The sequence below is a fragment of the Rhinopithecus bieti genome, unplaced genomic scaffold, assembly GCF_001698545.2.
Source record: "Rhinopithecus bieti isolate Rb0 unplaced genomic scaffold, ASM169854v2 scaffold_23816, whole genome shotgun sequence".
NCBI classification, from domain to species: Eukaryota; Metazoa; Chordata; class Mammalia; order Primates; family Cercopithecidae; genus Rhinopithecus; species Rhinopithecus bieti.
In genome coordinates this window covers 2,527,676-2,544,250 of record NW_016811019.1, presented here as the reverse complement: position 1 = coordinate 2,544,250, position 16,575 = coordinate 2,527,676, and the positions used below count along the sequence as shown (strand labels likewise).

At 43.8% G+C, this 16,575-nt stretch overlaps 1 protein-coding gene across 1 annotated transcript in view; it reads right to left on the bottom strand.

Annotated features, from left to right (window-relative positions):
• The window catches only part of MATN3 (matrilin 3), a 22,320-nt gene extending 18,871 nt beyond the window's left edge, over positions 1–3,449 (bottom strand). The window contains exon 1 of the mRNA XM_017893325.1: positions 2,879–3,449. Within this exon, the coding sequence (XP_017748814.1) occupies positions 2,879–3,104 (226 nt within the window). The 5' untranslated portion in view covers positions 3,105–3,449. The remainder of the gene's footprint in view (positions 1–2,878) is intronic.
• Positions 3,450–16,575: the final 13,126 nt, after the last annotated feature.

Below are 16,575 nucleotides of genomic sequence, written 5' to 3'. Positions count from 1 at the left end.
GCCCACACACCACCAGCTTTGAGTTGTCCCACCTTTTAGGACCAAACCAATGTATTTCTTAAATGTATTTGATTGATGTCTCATGCCTCCTTAAATTGTATAAAACAAGCTGCACCCTGACCACCTTGGGCACATGTTCTCAGGACTCTTGAGGGCTGTGTCACGGGCCATGGTCACTCATGTTTGTCTCAGAATAAATCTCTTCAAATATTACAAAAAAAAAAAAAAACTCCAGAATTTTACTTCATTCCTGGAAAGTCCCATAGATCTAGAGCTAGGAAGAAGAATTATGTTGAAAATCTTTCCTGGAGATGGGTCAAAGTATTTTTGCATAATTAGAAAAGAAAGGGTGGGGCAACCTGAAGATATGAACTCTGTAATTGACAGTGCTTTCACCAACACCCAGATGGTGTCCTTATAAATATCATGGCTATGTTCTTATAACTAAACGTGCATGATTCCTTCCTTCTCCACTTGGTTATTCACACCGAATCCTCTAATTCTGGGTGTGGTATGCAGAATAATGCCCCCGCAAAGACATCCACGTCCTAATTCCTGAAACGTGTTACTTTTACATGGCAAAGGGCAGACTTTGCAGGTGTGATTAAGTTAAATACCTCTACACAAGAGATTATCCTGGATTATTCAGTGAGTCAATGTAATTATAAAGTAGAAGAGAAAGCAGAGGAAAGAAATGTGAGTAACTCAATGTGAGAAGGCCTCAACCCTGCTTTAGCTGGCTCTGAGGATGGAGGAAAAAAGCCATAAGCTAAGGAATTCAGCAGCCTTCACGTGTTGGAAAGGGAAGGGAAATGGCATCTCCCCTAGAGACTCCCGAAAGGAATGCAGCCCTGCCGACACCTTAATCTTAGCCCAGTGAGACCAGTGTCAGACTTCTGACCCACAGAACTCTCAGATAATAAATGTGTGTTGTTTTAGGCCACTAAATTCACGGTAATTTGTTACAGTGGCCATAGAAAACTAATACCTGAGGCTTGACCAGTGTGGCAGAAAATTCTGTGAACATCTGGTTCCTTCCTGATTGGTACTCACTCGGCATCAGTCATTAGTTGTTTTTGAATCTAACTCCCATTTACTAAATAACAGCAATTTGATTCCCAGCAACAAAGAAAGAATCTGAATCTCCTAAATGTTCCCATACTCACAATACCACCGAGTCCTTATAGTGCTGCTAGAAATAAAAATCCATAGCAAAGCTTAGCAATTTCTGGTTGCTAAAAGGAGAGAATTTGGAACAGGGTGGAATCTGGCTTTTTTTTTTTTTTTTTTTCTGAGACCGAGTCTCCCTCTGTCGCCCAGGCTGGAGTGCAGTGGCCAGATCTCTGCTCACTGCAAGCTCCGCCTCCCGGGTTCACGCCATTCTCCTGCCTCAGCCTCCTCAGTAGCTGGGACTACAGGCACCGGCCACGACGCCCGGCTAATTTTTTGTATTTTTAGTAGAGATGGGGTTTCACGATGTTAGCCAGGATGGTCTCGATCTCCTGACCTCGTGATCCGCCCGCCTCGGCCTCCCAAAGTGCTTGGATTACAGGCATGAGCCACGACGCCAGGACAGAATCTGGCATATATTAAGGGATTATCATTCATGATCAGTTTTGAACTCCAGGTAATAAAAGACTAGTGCAGCTCAGGGGGACACGGCCACCTGGTGCTGAATCTCTCCTTCCTCTTCCAGTCCCATCCCAGAGGGAGGCGGGTCAGGACTAGAGTAAGGTTAACTTCCAGAAGAAAGACTTTCCCTCAATTCCCGGCCTGGAACAACCAGCCACCAGCTGAATCTAACCCTGTGGACCCCGGCACCTCCTGCCTCAGCAGCAATGCTTTTGCCATTTCAAATCTGCCACTTCAAATACGGGGACTGAGTATTTGAGTCAGGAAAAAGTCCCTTGAGCTCCTTCTCAGCTTATCCAGAAAGATGCAGTAGGGGACAGGCAATTCAAATCAGCCTGAGGCATGCAGCACGGCTGGCCAGATGAGACTGCATACCCACAAATGGCCTGGCACAGACTCTCTTTAGCAAGACTGAAGCTCGGCTTTTTGGAAATGAAGATACAATCTTATGTAAACCATATTAAGAGGTTGGTAGGCTAGGGCGGTAGAAAGAGAACCTGCTTGGGATTTCGGAGCCCTGAATTTTATTGTGGGCTCTGACACTGATTCACAGAGTCCCTTCACCTTGATACACCTCAGTTTCCCTTCATGTGCTGTCAAGGGCTGTGTCAAACGACCTGCCCGCTTCGCTGCACTATGAGCTTTGCTCTGCTTCAAGAATCAATTGCTGACCAAAAAGAGAAATAGAATTGTTCGCCAAAGACCCAGAACGTCTTGGTCCTGGGGTATCCTGCGGCTCCTCGGGTCTCCTCCTGGTCTCACACCCCCATCCTTTACCTTCCAGTCTGAGGCAGCCTGAGGGCTGTGGGAGGGGAGGAAGGATCATGCCCTGATATTGGATGGAGATAGAGGGAGTCCATGAGAACTAACAGCAGTCTCGGGAAGGGTTTGCTCACTGAATGGAGAGGTCAGGATTGGGACGGAGCTGGGCAGCAGCCCCTGCGCTCCCCAGCTGCCCTGTGCTCCTGGCCAAATCACAGGGGAGGTTGCTGGAGTGGGAGGTTGCCGGAGTGAGAGCTTCAGGAGACCCACATTCTAGCCTGGACACATGAGTGATACTGGGCATCTCCCTCCCCTTCTCTGGACCTCAGTTTCCCCTACAGGATTCATCCGGGAGGGGCCGGGATGGGCCTCTTTCACCCGCACCACGGTCGGCCTGAGGCAGGGATGTAGCGCTCTTGGTGGATGCCCCGAGCTTCTCCTCCTCCTTCGATGCTCACGCGTCCCTCCCGCCGCCCGCCTGTACCTGCACCGCTGACGCGGCCGGGCTCGCTGGCCCCGGAAGCGGGCGCGCCGTCGGGAGCCACAGAAGAGGGGCGGCGTCCAGGGCTGCCCTCGGGACCTTGGGTCCCCAGCCTCCGGAAGCCCGGGCGGGCCACGGGGTCGGGGGCGGCGAGGGGCGGCAGCAGCAGCAGCGGCCAGAGCAGCAGGAGGAGTCCCGGGAGGCGGCGCGCGGGGGCCGGGCGCAGCATGGTGGGCTCCGCGGGCCTGGCTGTGTCCGTCGGGGGCCTGGAGCCCACGCGAGGCGCAGATTTAAAGATCCCGCGGCCTCGGGCTCCGCCCCGTCCCGCCCTGCCCCGGGGCCTAGAGCGCCAGGCAGGCCCGGGGAACCCAGCCCAAGGCCAACAAGGAGCCTTGTCCGCGCATTCCAGCGGCAGAAACGGAATGTCCGAGCGAGGCGGCCAGCGGCGCGGTGGTCACCTCCCGCCCCTGCCCTGAGCCCCGAGCTGGCTGCAGCTGGGTGGGCTTGGCTGCTGTCGCAAACTCCCTCCTCCCAGTAACACCAGGGCAGTGGGGGCAGCCATCCGCGGCTGCAGCCTGCCCGGCCCTCCACTCTCCCTCCCACCACAGCGGGGCCTGCGCCTCAGGTCCGGGATGGGTACACCTGGGCTCTGCCTTCCCTTCCGCCACTGGTTCGCCCGCCTGGGGCTGAAGATGAAATCCGGCTCCTCACTCTACATTCTTTTCCTCAGCCAAGTAACCCAAGTTTTGCTGTGGGCTCTTGGTTTAAAAAAAAAAGAAAGAAAAGGCCTCACAGATTCTAGGGGCATGAATAAGAACGCTTTCATCCGAGCTTCAAATATCCACAAACATTTGAACTTATATTCCCGGGAATAGAAAGTCAAACATACATTCCCCAGAGAGCCCCGTTAGCTGGAAGGACAGCCCGTACCAACACAGGCTTCAAAGGCTCTCCCGAGACCCCATTTCCTCTCCGGAAGAGTTACCATGGTACAGGGCTGGAGGCTGCCAGGGGACCCCCATGGAACTCACTGTCTATGAGAAGGAGATTTGCATAAATGCGGTATCTGTCTACGGGAAAGTGGTAGATTTAGGAAACAGACACTGACTGCCTGCGGAGACCGGAAGACCTCTAAAACCAGGTGACATTTGAGCCGAGTCTTAAAACAATGAGCGCGAGTTCCAACAGAACCTATCTGGTCGTCCTATTTCACTATTTCCCCTCTACAAGCGATCCTCCTGGCAGGATCCTAAACCTCACTTCTCATATTTGTACCCCATGTTGGTAGTAGCATTATACACAGTAGCTAAGAGGTGGAAGCAACCCAGTGTCTCTCTTTGTATGAATGGAAAAGCAAAATGCAGTATCTACGGACAATGGAATACTATTCAGACTTAAAAGGGAGGACATTTTGGCACATGCTACAACATGGATGAACCTTGAGGGTATTATGTTAAGTGAAATAAGCTAGTCACAAAAAGACAAATACTGTGTGATTCCATTTATATGGGGAATCTAGAGTAGTCAAATTCATAGAGACAGAAAGAATGGTTACCAGGAGCTGAGGGGAAGTGGGGATGGGGAGTTAGTTGTATAATGTATCAATGACACTGGGCAGTGATAGTCACGCCTGAGAGAAAATGTCACTCAACTCCCAGTGAAAACTCACCAATTTAGAAGAACCTTAGAAGAAAAGAGAAGTTTGTGATAATGGGGAAAGGACACTAAGAAGTCTGAAAGAAACTATGCCAAGAAGAGGAGGGATTGATAAACACAGTATTTGCAAGCTCCGGTGCACATTTGTCATTTGTCTTGCTTTTAGGATGATCGCCAAAGCCTTTGAACCCTTCATTAGTCAGGGTTCTTGAGAGAAACAAAACCAACAAATTTTATATATACATACATATAGAGAGAGGGTGGGGGGAGTAATTGAGATTATGAGGGATTGACTCATGCAATTATGAAGGCTGAGAAGTCCACAATCTGCTGTCTGCAAGCTGGGGGTCCAGGAAAGCCAGTGGTCCCGTCCAAGCCTGAAGGCCCAAGAGCAGGAGAGCCAATGACATAAGGCCCAGTCTGAGTCCAGAGACCCAAGAACCAGGAATGTTGATGTCCAAGGACAGGAGAAGCTGGTTGGCCCAGCTGGAGCAGAGAACACATTTGCCTTCCACTGTCTTTTTGCTCTATTCAGGCCCTCAACAGATTGGATGATGCCCACTCCACTCACATTGATGAAAGTGATCTTCTTTGCTCAGTCTATTGATTCAAATGCTAATCTCTTCCAGAAACATCCTCCCAGACACACCCAGAAATAATATTTAATAATACTTAATAGCATCCATTACCCAGTCAAGATGACACATTAAAATTCACCATCACAAATACCTTCCTAAATTTAGGGATTTCCAACTTCATGAGTCAGCACCTCCCCAAGTTGACTCCAAGAACTTGCTTCCCCAGCATCTCTTGCAGCTGGGATGTACATAAGTGGTCCAGACTTCATCGAACATATGTGGTGTCTATGCCAAGCAGCAGTGACTCTGGGTCTCCCATAGAGCAAACCTGCAATATAATTTTGGGAATGGTTGATGACTGTGTGACTTCCAAGTTTGATTCTTAAACCTTTCCAGAAATTATTTGAACCACTTATATCCAGGGTTACATATGGATGGTGCAGGTGTACATTGCACAACTTCACAGGGGCACTTTTCACATTCGTAGTCAACACATATTGGTTATAACATTTGGAATTCCACTTCAACTGGGGAGTGATGTTTCTGAGAAATGGTTGGCTTTTCCATTTGCACTTTGAGCTAGTAGTGGGTCAAGTAATACCCTTAATATATACTTTTTCTGTTCATTTATTATTATTATTATTATTATAAATAGGGTCTCATTCTGTCACCCAGGCTGGAGTGCAGTGGTGCCATCAGAGCTCACTGCAACCTCAACCTCCCAGGTTCAAGCAATCCTCCTGCCTCAGCCTCCTGAGTAGCTGGGACCACAGGTGTACACCACCACACCCAACTAATTTTTTTTTATTCTTTGTAGAGACAGGGTTTAATTATGTTGCCCAGGCTGATTTTGAACTCCTGGGCTCAAGCAATCCTCCCACCACAGCTTGCCAAAATGCTAGGATTACACATGTGAGCCACCACGCTTAGCCTCTTTTTCGGCTTATTCTAGCAGGAATGGGTTCCATTTGCACCAACAATGTGGCTATATTAATCTTGTGATATTTTCCTATTGCATACCACTGGGGGGCACTGTTTTAAAGAGCTCAAAATAAAAATCTCAGCTCCCAGGTAAATGTCCCTACACATTCGTTGTCAATAACTCAGACAATTTCAGATGCTGGTATATGAAAGTCATGCCATCTTGAATGACATAGAAATTGTCTGATAAGTTTGTATCTCCAGTGTTCACACTCCAAGACAGTTGTCTTACATCTGATGTCCAAAGATTGTAAAATAAAATAAAGGTAGCTCTTCCAACAGAGGAATTCAGGTGGCTGCAGGGCCTTCTTGCATGTCACCAACTCAACTGGCTGCTGGCCCAGATGGCAACTTTGCTTTCAGGTGGTTACATGGGAATATTGCAAGAGCTGTGTTTCTCTACCACTGCATATTATCTTATACTACTTGGTCAAGATAAAGACTAGAATAATTTTTTGATAACCTAAAGACTGAGGTCATTAAAAGCCAAACAAAGGTTTTTTGAACTATTCAAAATTTAAGAAATACAATAAAGATTTTATATACACTTTACATTGCTTTTAAAATTTTATTATTTTAAAATAGGTAATACATGTACTCGGTCTAAACTTTGAAAAAAGAAACCAACCAAATGTTAGGATTACTTTCAACTTTGCATCACTTCTTACAAGCAATAAATTTAACATGTTGGGAGAATTATTTTTCTCACAACTAAGATTTCAGCAGTAGAATAAGACTTGCAAGCTACTTAAGGAATCACTTTTCTCCTGCTTTGCTGCCCTTAATGTGTGGATTTTGTTCTCAAGGCTGCTGGAACTCCAAGTATCATGTTGGCATTCCAGGATGAAGGAAGAGGGAAGGCCAAAGGCCAAAGAGCAAAGGACCAAAAGAGGTTTGCTGCTGACATCTCATGGCCATGCCTGGCCACAAGGGAGTCTTGGAAGGTAAGTTTTTCACTTCTTTGATCCACAGTGAAGAAGGCAAAGGAAAACACGGATTGGAATGGGAGTTGACAGCTAACCTGTGGCATATATTACAGTATACAGTAAAAAGGAACTATCCCAACCACGCTTGCCAATGACACCACTGTTGCCAATGTCTTGAATGTGCATAGACTTGTAGGTGTAAACATTGAAAAATATGTGTGCAGACATCCACTGTTCTATTGAAAGAAGACCTATGTTTCCAACTTTAGACCAAAAAAATCTACCCCCAAACAAGTTGAAAAGGCCTTTGATTCCACGGATGCATTGGAGAAAATGTTGTCAAAAGATGTCCCAAGGCTTCTTAAATCTGATAAATGACCATGTACTTGGAGAAAAAATTTGTTTTATTTTCAAAACTATCTCAATCCCAAGGTGGAAGTCTTTTCCAGAAAGTATAGAACTCTTTACCTATGTTTTTTGCAACTTACCACCTGAAAAAAAGTTATGAAAAATGAATATGTTCAATAGCTTACAAGTTGTATTGCCATCTTTGTTTCTTAATTGCCACAGGGATTAAGATAGTACAAATTATGAATTGGTACTATACACTAATATTTATGCTATTACATAAGTATTTCTAGACTGGGTGTGGTAGCTCATGCCTATAATCCCAGCACTTTGGGAGGTGGGAGGATCGCTTGAGCCTAAGAGTTCAAGACCAGCCTGGGCAACATAGTGAGACTCCATCTTTATGAAAAATTTTTTAAAAATTAGCCGGGTGTGGTGGCACACACCTGTGGTCCCAACTACTCGGGAGACTGAGGTAGGAGGACTGCTTCAGCTCAAGAGGTTGAGGCTACAGTAAGCCATGATTGTAGCACTGCACTCCAGCCTGGGCGACAGAGTGAGACCCTGTCTCAATCTATCAGTCAGTCAATGTTTCTGTGAATAAGCAGAAAACATGGAAACTAAACTCTTCTGTTTTAAGGCCTGTGTCTATTTTTAATACGAAATTCTTAGCTATATGAGAGTAGCTTGCGAGAGAGATGAGGTTGAAGGCAAAGTTTGGCTTGCTCTAAAAAAAGAAAAAAATAAACACTATTTTTGAAACATAGCAAGCACATTTCATTATTGCCAGTAAGTTCTGAAGAGAGCTGTTAATGACCTACTATTATTAACTAACATTTACAACTTAAGACACACTTCTATTCAAAATAGTAGAATCAATATTTGAAAAGAGCAACTCATAACACTTTTCTTCCTTTAATAAAAGATTGGTTTTAATTTTTATTGTTTCATTTTAGAAGTACAAGCATGAGCATTAAGTTTCACTGGTGAATAAATATACAATTATCAAGTCAGCCAATTCACTGTAATGTCTTCCCCAGATTCTCTGAAGCCATATTGTAAATTAGGTTTTTCAAATATTTTACCACAATTGACTATAATGACTACATTTTATATTATGAGCCAGTTACTGCACAAATACATAATACATATATACAACAGAAACGAATTTTATAAAGCAATATTGACAACATATGTGATGCACTCTAATGATTCCTATTTTATTCAACTCCATTCATTTCTATTTCATTTTCTTAAAAATCTGGCTATAAACATCTAAATAGAATTCGTGATTCACCAATGTTTGAAAACCCCTGTATTAGATTTTTTTCTGCTGCCTCTGCCCTTTCAATCTATTACAAGTGTCCAGTTTGTTGCTTCAGTGGGCCTTACTCACTTTGTAATTATTTAATATGTATTAAATGCATTTATTCCATCAGACTGCACTAGAGTGTAGGCCCCAGGAGGGCAGAGGCAATGCTTGCATTGTTTGCTACTAAATTCCAAGAAATTCTACCTTACCACATGCAGGTTCACAACCTGTGTTAGGACTGAGACTTCAGGAAATGGGAGATCATAGAACAGAGCTGATATTCAGCCTTTCCTTGGCAGAATAGTCAACAGGCATGATAGATTGTTTGTAGGAAGAGAAACAGCCTGGCACTGCTTTTTCCAGGAATCAAGTGGTGGCGAGGAAAGGCTTTGGTCTGTTTCGCCTCACTGACAGACGACAGACTGCCCTGTGCTGGGCATTGGCTCCACAGACCATCTCTTCTTTGGCCTTCTCCAGCAGTGGAGTGAGATCCCCCTCCAACACCAGGCTCTTTCTAGGGAAGGAGTTCGGGGAAGACGCAGCCTAAAGTGTAATGTCTGTTTCATCACATTGGCATGTGAGCATCTGTGGAAATTAAAACTATTTAACCAAGGCTATAAAGTAAATTAAGAGTTGCTTTTTTAAAAAAAAAAAAGATCACTTTAATATTGCTATAATGTTTTTTACAATTCTAAAAAACTATTTATTAGTCAACTTTGACTAGGTTATGCTATGGTAACCAATGGCCTCACATCTCATGTTCTTATAACAAAGAACCTTTTCTTTTTTTTTTTTTGAGACGGAGTCTAGCTCTGTAGCCCAGTCTGGAGTGCATTGGCGCCATCTTGGCTCACTGCAAGCTCTGCCTCCCCGGTGCACGCCATTCTCCTGCCTCAGCCTCCTGAGTAGCTGGGACTACAAGCACCCGCCACCACGCCTGGCTAATTTTTTTTGGTATTTTTAGTCGAGATGAGGTTTCACCGTGTTAGCCAGGATGGTCTCAATCTCCTGACCTCGTGATCCGCCCATCTCAGCCTCCCAAAGTGAGGAGTGAGCCACCGCGCCCAGCCAAGAACCTTTATTGCTTGCTGTGTTATGTGTCCTGCATAGGTTGGCTGCAGCTCTCCTCCATGTCTTCTTCATTCAGGCACCCAGACATAGGAGCAGGTCCCATCTGGAATGTGCTGCTCTTGAGGCAAAGGAAGGAAAAAAGATGGTGGAATCATGCATCTGCAAGAAGGTGGCAAATCAATTTCACTCACGTTATTGGCTGAAGCAAGTCACGTGGCCAAGCCTGACGGCAGCAGTTGGGGAATATTAATATCAACTTTTTGCTGGAGAAACGGCAAATATTTGGAAACTATAACAGGATCTAGCACAATTTATTTAGACATTGCTTATGATGGGCATAGATGGGTGCCCTCAGAGGGCCCTTCTCTTAGAAGATTCAAGAATCTTTCGCCTCTCATTCCAGGTTGGCTTCTCCTCAAGAGACTACTCACGCTGGCTGATCTAATCCTCACCACTTTCAAACAGTTTTTCAGCTTCGTAAGTAGATAGCCTTGGTGGAGCAATTTCTTTGTTCTTGTTGATTGGTGTCCTGTCAGTAGGGAAACTGCTAGCTCTCAGCTCAGGCCACATGGGAAGCATGGTTGGAATCTGCTACCAACAAGTTGTGTCACTCCCAGGAGTCATGCCCTTTCTTGACTTCGAGTTGTGCAGAGCCTGGCTCTAAAATCTCCCAGGACACATGCAAGGCCATGGATCCCAAGATATATTTTTTTTCCACATCCTGGACTTACTGATTTATGACAAAACATGCGGTTGTGCTATTTACAGAAACCTCCAATGGAAGCCTTTTCGTCTCTCTCAGAGGTTCAGTCTTTCCAACCCTGGGTGCAAAGGAAACAAAGGGGAAGGAGGCCTGTAGTCCCCATGCCCTGATGCAGTGGTCCTGCAATTGAACTGTCACAATCACCCGGGAGGCCTTATCAAAGGCAACTGCTATGCTGAGGGAGTTTGTCCTGCAGTTTGCAGTATCCGGTTCAAATGATCTTGGCAACAGGCCTGTATCTGCAGTAAGAGCAAGTGCAAGGAAATGGCCACCAGCAAGGAAACTGCACAGTGGCCCCATGTCTTTGTTATGAACGGAACTTGCTGAGCATCTGAATTTGTGGTCATGACACATCTGGGGCCAGGGAGTGACTATCCTCCCTACTCCTTCTCTCCACACCACACTTCTCAACAGCTGCCACTTCTTAACCCATTTCTTCCTGCCTCCCCTGTACCATCTTGTGGAAAGTGCTTTTCCTGCCTCCCCTGCACTATCCTGAGGAAAGTGCTCTCCTAAGTGCATAATGGCTCAGATCACCAAGCCCAGAGGCCTCTGAGAATTTAGACCACCCTGTTGTTGGCAGGAGCTCCGGTGTTAGCCCCTTCGTCCCAGGTTGTCCTGCAGTCCTGATTCTACACTGTCTTTCATTTGCCACTTCCTTTTCTTCTTTCCACATTCTATGCAGTGTGGAAATCCACAGGCTTTTTCTAAATCAGTTTTTAAAAAGGTAAATCGATTTTTTTTCTTAGTATGAAAGTAACATATACTTTACTATATAGAATGGAGAAAATGTAGATAAGCAAAAGAATGGAAAGACCATCCATAGATTGCACCCAAAGGTAAGCTATGTGGTATTATCTCTTTTGTCTCTGCTTATATATTCATACATTTTATTAAAAATGAGACCATGCTATGTTGTAGGGTTATAACCTGCTTTCTGTACTTAACATATAGTGAACACTTTTCTGTTATATTCTTCAAACACATCATTTTTAATGACTGTACTATATTTCATTGTATATTTCATTTACTTAACCAATTTTCCATTGTAGGACATGTAGTTTCTACTTGTTTTTCACTGCAAGCTGTGCTTCACTGAATCTTTTTGTGAATCTTTGTGAATTACGATCATTTCCCTAGAAGAAATTACTAGAAATGGAAGGGATGAAATGACTAGATCTTCTTTGATACCTTGTGTACCATCTATGTTAGTGAAGACTACCAGTGTGGTTTCAACTACCATCTCTATACTGCTAATTTCCAGATCTGTCTCTTGTCCCAGTCCTCATCCTGAGCAATAAAACTACAATTTTAACTCTGCTTTTGGACTCCTCTATTCAAAGGTCACAAAAATACCTCATGCTCAATCATAACCAAGAATGAACCCATCTTCCTTTTTTTTTAAAAAAAAAAAAAAAAGCTCACTCCTTTATCCCCCATTTATTCCACTATTCTTCTGGCTAGACAGGCATGAAAAATCCTGATGACCTCCTTCCTCTCTTGATCCTTTCATATTAAGTTGCCAAGTCTTTGACTGACATCTCCACCAGTTCAAATCCTATCCAACTCTCAAGGCCTATCTCAAATCTGCTCACTGTAGGAAGCTTATCTTCCCTTTTCCAGCCAGACAGGATCCCTGAAGGAGGGAGAAGAGAGGACAGAGGAAATATTTGAAGAGATAATGACTGAAATTTTTCCAAACATGATGAAATCTATAAACGTTCAGATTTAAGAATCTCAATGAACCTTAAAATAAGAAGCATGAAAAAACAAAAAGCCAGCATCAAGGAACATCATAAACAAATTGTTCAAAATCAGAGCTGTAAGAGAAAATTTTCATTACTCGAAAAAAAAAAAAAGGTTCCATACGGAGAAAGAAAGTCAAGGACGACAGTAAATTTCTCATTAGAAACAATGTGTTCAAGAAGACCGTGAAGTAACATCGTTAAAGTACTGAAAGAAAAAAGCAAAAACAAATGAAAAAAAACCTGTCCACTAAGAATTCTATATCCAGGGAAGATAGTTTTGAAAACAATGGTAATTTTTTTTTTTTTGAGACGGAGCCTCGCTTTGTCACCCAGGCTGGAGTGCAGTGGAGTGACCTTGGGTCACTGCAACCTCCACCTCCCAGGTTCAAGTGATTCTCCTGCCTCAGCCTCCTGAGTAGCTGGGGTTACAGGTGCTGCACACCACCACGCTCAGCTAATTTTTGTATTTTTTAGTAGAGATGGGGTTTCACCAAGTTGGTCAGTCTGGTCTCAAACTCCTGACCTCGTGATCTGCACACCTCAGCCTCCCAAAGTGGGTAAAAATATTTTTAGATATACAAAACCCAAAAGAACTTATCAACAGCAGAATCACACTGTAAAAAAATGTTAAAGAAAGTCTTTCTGGCAGAAGAAAAATTATACCAGATGAAAATATGGATCTACACAAAGGAATGAAGAACACCAAAAATGGAAACTAAAAGGGTACCTATGTAGTTTTATAAATTATCTTTTTATCTTTAAAAGATCATAAACTGGCTGGATGTGGTGGCTCACACTTGTAATCTCAGCACTTCTGGAGAACAAGGAGGGAGGATTGCCTGAGGACAGGTAATTGAGGCTGCAGTGTGCTATAGTTGCACCATTGCACTTCAGTCTGAGTGATAGAGCAAGACCCTGTCTCTAAAAAATAATTAATAGAAGATAATTGTTTAACCAAAGTGAAGAGTCACAGAAGGTCAGAGGAAGAAGGAATCTGCAATTTCATTTGCAATCTGAATTACTTACTGAATTCATATAATTAGTGGGAGGGCCAGGAATATAAATCAAGTTCTCTGATGGAACCTAACCAAATGATGACAGATATACTAGTCCCCGCTTATCTGTGGTTTTACTTTCCAAAGTTTCAGTTATCTGTGGGGGACTAAGTCCAAAAATGCTAAATGAAAAATTCCAGAAGTAAATAATCTATAGGCTTAAAAAAATAATTTATAAGTTTTAAACTGCATGCCATTCTGAGTAACATGATAAACTCTGACATTGTCCTGCTGTGTACTGCCCTGGACGTGACTCACTCCTTTGTCCAGTACATCCACGCTGCATGTGTTACCCACCTATTGGGCACTTCGTAATCATCTTGGTTTGTCAGATCAACAGATCACAAGAAGAAAGGTGGGTACAGTATGATGTTTTGAGAGAAGGAGATAGAGGGAAATCACATTCACATAACTTTTATTAAATTGTTGTAATTGTTCTATTTTCTTATTAGTTGTTGCTTTTCATCTCTTACTCTAATTTATAAATTAAACTTTATCATAGGTATGTATGTATAGGAAAAAGCATCGTATATAGAGGGTTCTGTACTACATACATATCCATGGTTTCAGGAACCCACTGGGTTTCTTTTTTTTTTTTTTTTTTTTTGAGACGGAGTCTCGCTCTGTCGCCCAGGCTGGAGTGCAGTGGCCGGATCTCAGCTCACTGCAAGCTCCGCCTCCCGGGTTTACGCCATTCTCCTGCCTCAGCCTCCCGAGTAGCTGGGACTACAGGCGCCCGCCACCTCACCCGGCTGGTTTTTTGTATTTTTTTTTTTAGTAGATACGGGGTTTCACTGTGTTAGCCAGGATGGTCTCGATCTGCTGACCTCGTGATCCGCCCGTCTCGGCCTCCCAGAGTGCTGGGATTACAGGCTTGAGCCACCGCGCCCGGCCCCACTGGGTTTCTTAGAGTATATCCCCCCAGATAAGGGGGGACTACTGTACAAAGCTCCTTTCTAACAGACAAGAAACAAAGTTACTCTTTCTCTGGTTTCCAGGTCAAATACTTTTCTTCTCCCTCTCCAGCCCTTCCTCCAGCCATTCCTTGCTCTCATACACCCTCATATTTGCACAGTGATTTATGGTCTGCCAACCCTTCCAGGTCTGTTACCTCACTTGATCCTAAGAACAACTCCAAGTATATAGGTCAGTTATTTGCATATTTCTGATTTTATAGATGCAAAAACTGAAGCTCAGATCCTAGTTAAATTTCCCAGGGTCAGAGTGTAATCGCTGGGTGAAGACGGGAATTGAATTTCAACCTTCTGATGCCAAACTTTGTGTTCATTCCACCATCCCAGTGTTGCCTCTCTCGTGTGCCTGCAATTCCACATTATTTGGCAACACTCATCTTGTTTCTAAATTATTTTCTCATACCCAAAGTCATGATATTTACAGAAAAAGCAACCTCAGAAAAGCAAAGGTACAGCTTTTTCTTTCAGTCAACTCTTGGGCTTATTTATAACACATTCCTTCTTTGAAAGCAGGAGTTCTGAAAATAGCACATCTATCCTTTGCCTATTAAGGGATAGTGGAACAATTAGGCTCAGCACAAAGCTAATTCCACGATAACTGTGAACAAATTAGCAAGACTGAAAAACAGCAAAAGTCACCAGAGGGAAGAAAATGTACAATTTATCAATGAACGATCTCTTGGTTTCCTATTGCCAGAAACTTTTAAGTGTAGTATGTGTACTGGTATATTCCCAATTATATTGAAAATGATCTATTAGCAGTATAAAATTCGTGGGGTGGAGAGAAATTCTTTCTTTCAGAAAACATTTAATTCCCCCCCTCCCCCCAGCTTTTTGTGAGTCACTGTGCCAAATGTAGATGGGAAAAGAGAATAAGAGGTCCTCATCTCTAACTTGTTCCTTAACAGGGACACAGTATAATATGAGCTGTAGTGGAGTTGCATCCTAGGTACTGAAAAAGATTTTATTTGTTTTTTGATTATGAAGCTTAGTTTGGCTGGATATGAAATTCTTGGTTGGAATTTTTCTTTAGAATGCTGAATATAGGTCCCCAATCTCTTCTGGCTTGTAGGGTTTCTGCTGAAAGGTCTGCTGTTAACCTGATGTAGCTGATCTGCCCCTTCTCTCTAGCTGCCTTTAGTATTTTTTCTTTCACATTGACCTTGTATTTTTAGTAGAGACAGGGTTTGGCCATATTGTCCAGGCAGGTCTCGAACTCCTGGCCTCAAGCAATCCACCCGCCTTGGCCTCCCAAAGTGATGGGATTACAGGCGTGAGCCACTGTGTCCAGCCTGAGTTCTGAAATTGAATCAGTAATAATAATAATACTCCTACCAACTGGAAAAAGTCCCAAACAGATTCACAGCCAAATTCTACCAGACATATAAAGAGCTGATACCAATCCTACAAAAACTATTCCAAAAACTTGAGAATTCCTCCGTAACTCATCCTATGAGGCCAGCATCATTCTCATACCAAAACCTGCCAGAGACACAACAAAAAAAGAAAACTTCAGGCCAATATCCCTGATGAACATGAATAAGGATACCTGAAAATGAGGAGTCAACTTTGGAACTGGGAAACAGGCAAGAGTGTGTGTGCAGGGGAACTGCCTTTTATGAACCAAAACCCAGCAACATATCAAAAAGCCAATCCACTGTGATCAAGTGGGCTTTATTCCTGGGATGCAAGATTTTGATTCAGTATATGGAAATCAATACATGTAATTCATCACATAAACAGAACTAAACACAAAACCACATGATCATCTCGATAGACACAGAAAATGCTTTCAATAAAATTCAACATCCCTTCATGGCAAAAACCCTTAAAAACTATGAGGCATCAAAGGAACATAACCTCAAAACAATAAGAATTACCTATGAGCCGGGCACGGTGGCTCAAGCCTGTAATCCCAGCACTTTGGGAGGCCGAGACGGGCGGATCACGAGGTCAGGAGATCGAGTCCATCCTGGCTAACACGGTGAAACCCCGTCTCTACTAAAAAATACAAAAAACTAGCCGGGCGAGGTGGCGGGCGCCTGTAGTCCCAGCTACGTGGGAGGCTGAGGCAGGAGAATGGCGTGAACCCAGGAGGCGGAGCTTGCAGTGAGCTGAGATCTGGCCTCTGCACTCCAGCCTGGGCGACAGAGCGAGACTCTGTCTCAAAAAAAAAAAAAAAAAAAAAAAAAAAGAATTACCTATGACAAATCCACAGCCAACAATAAACTGAATTGGCAAAAGCTGGAAGCATTCTGCTTGAGAACTGCAACAAGACAAGGATGCCC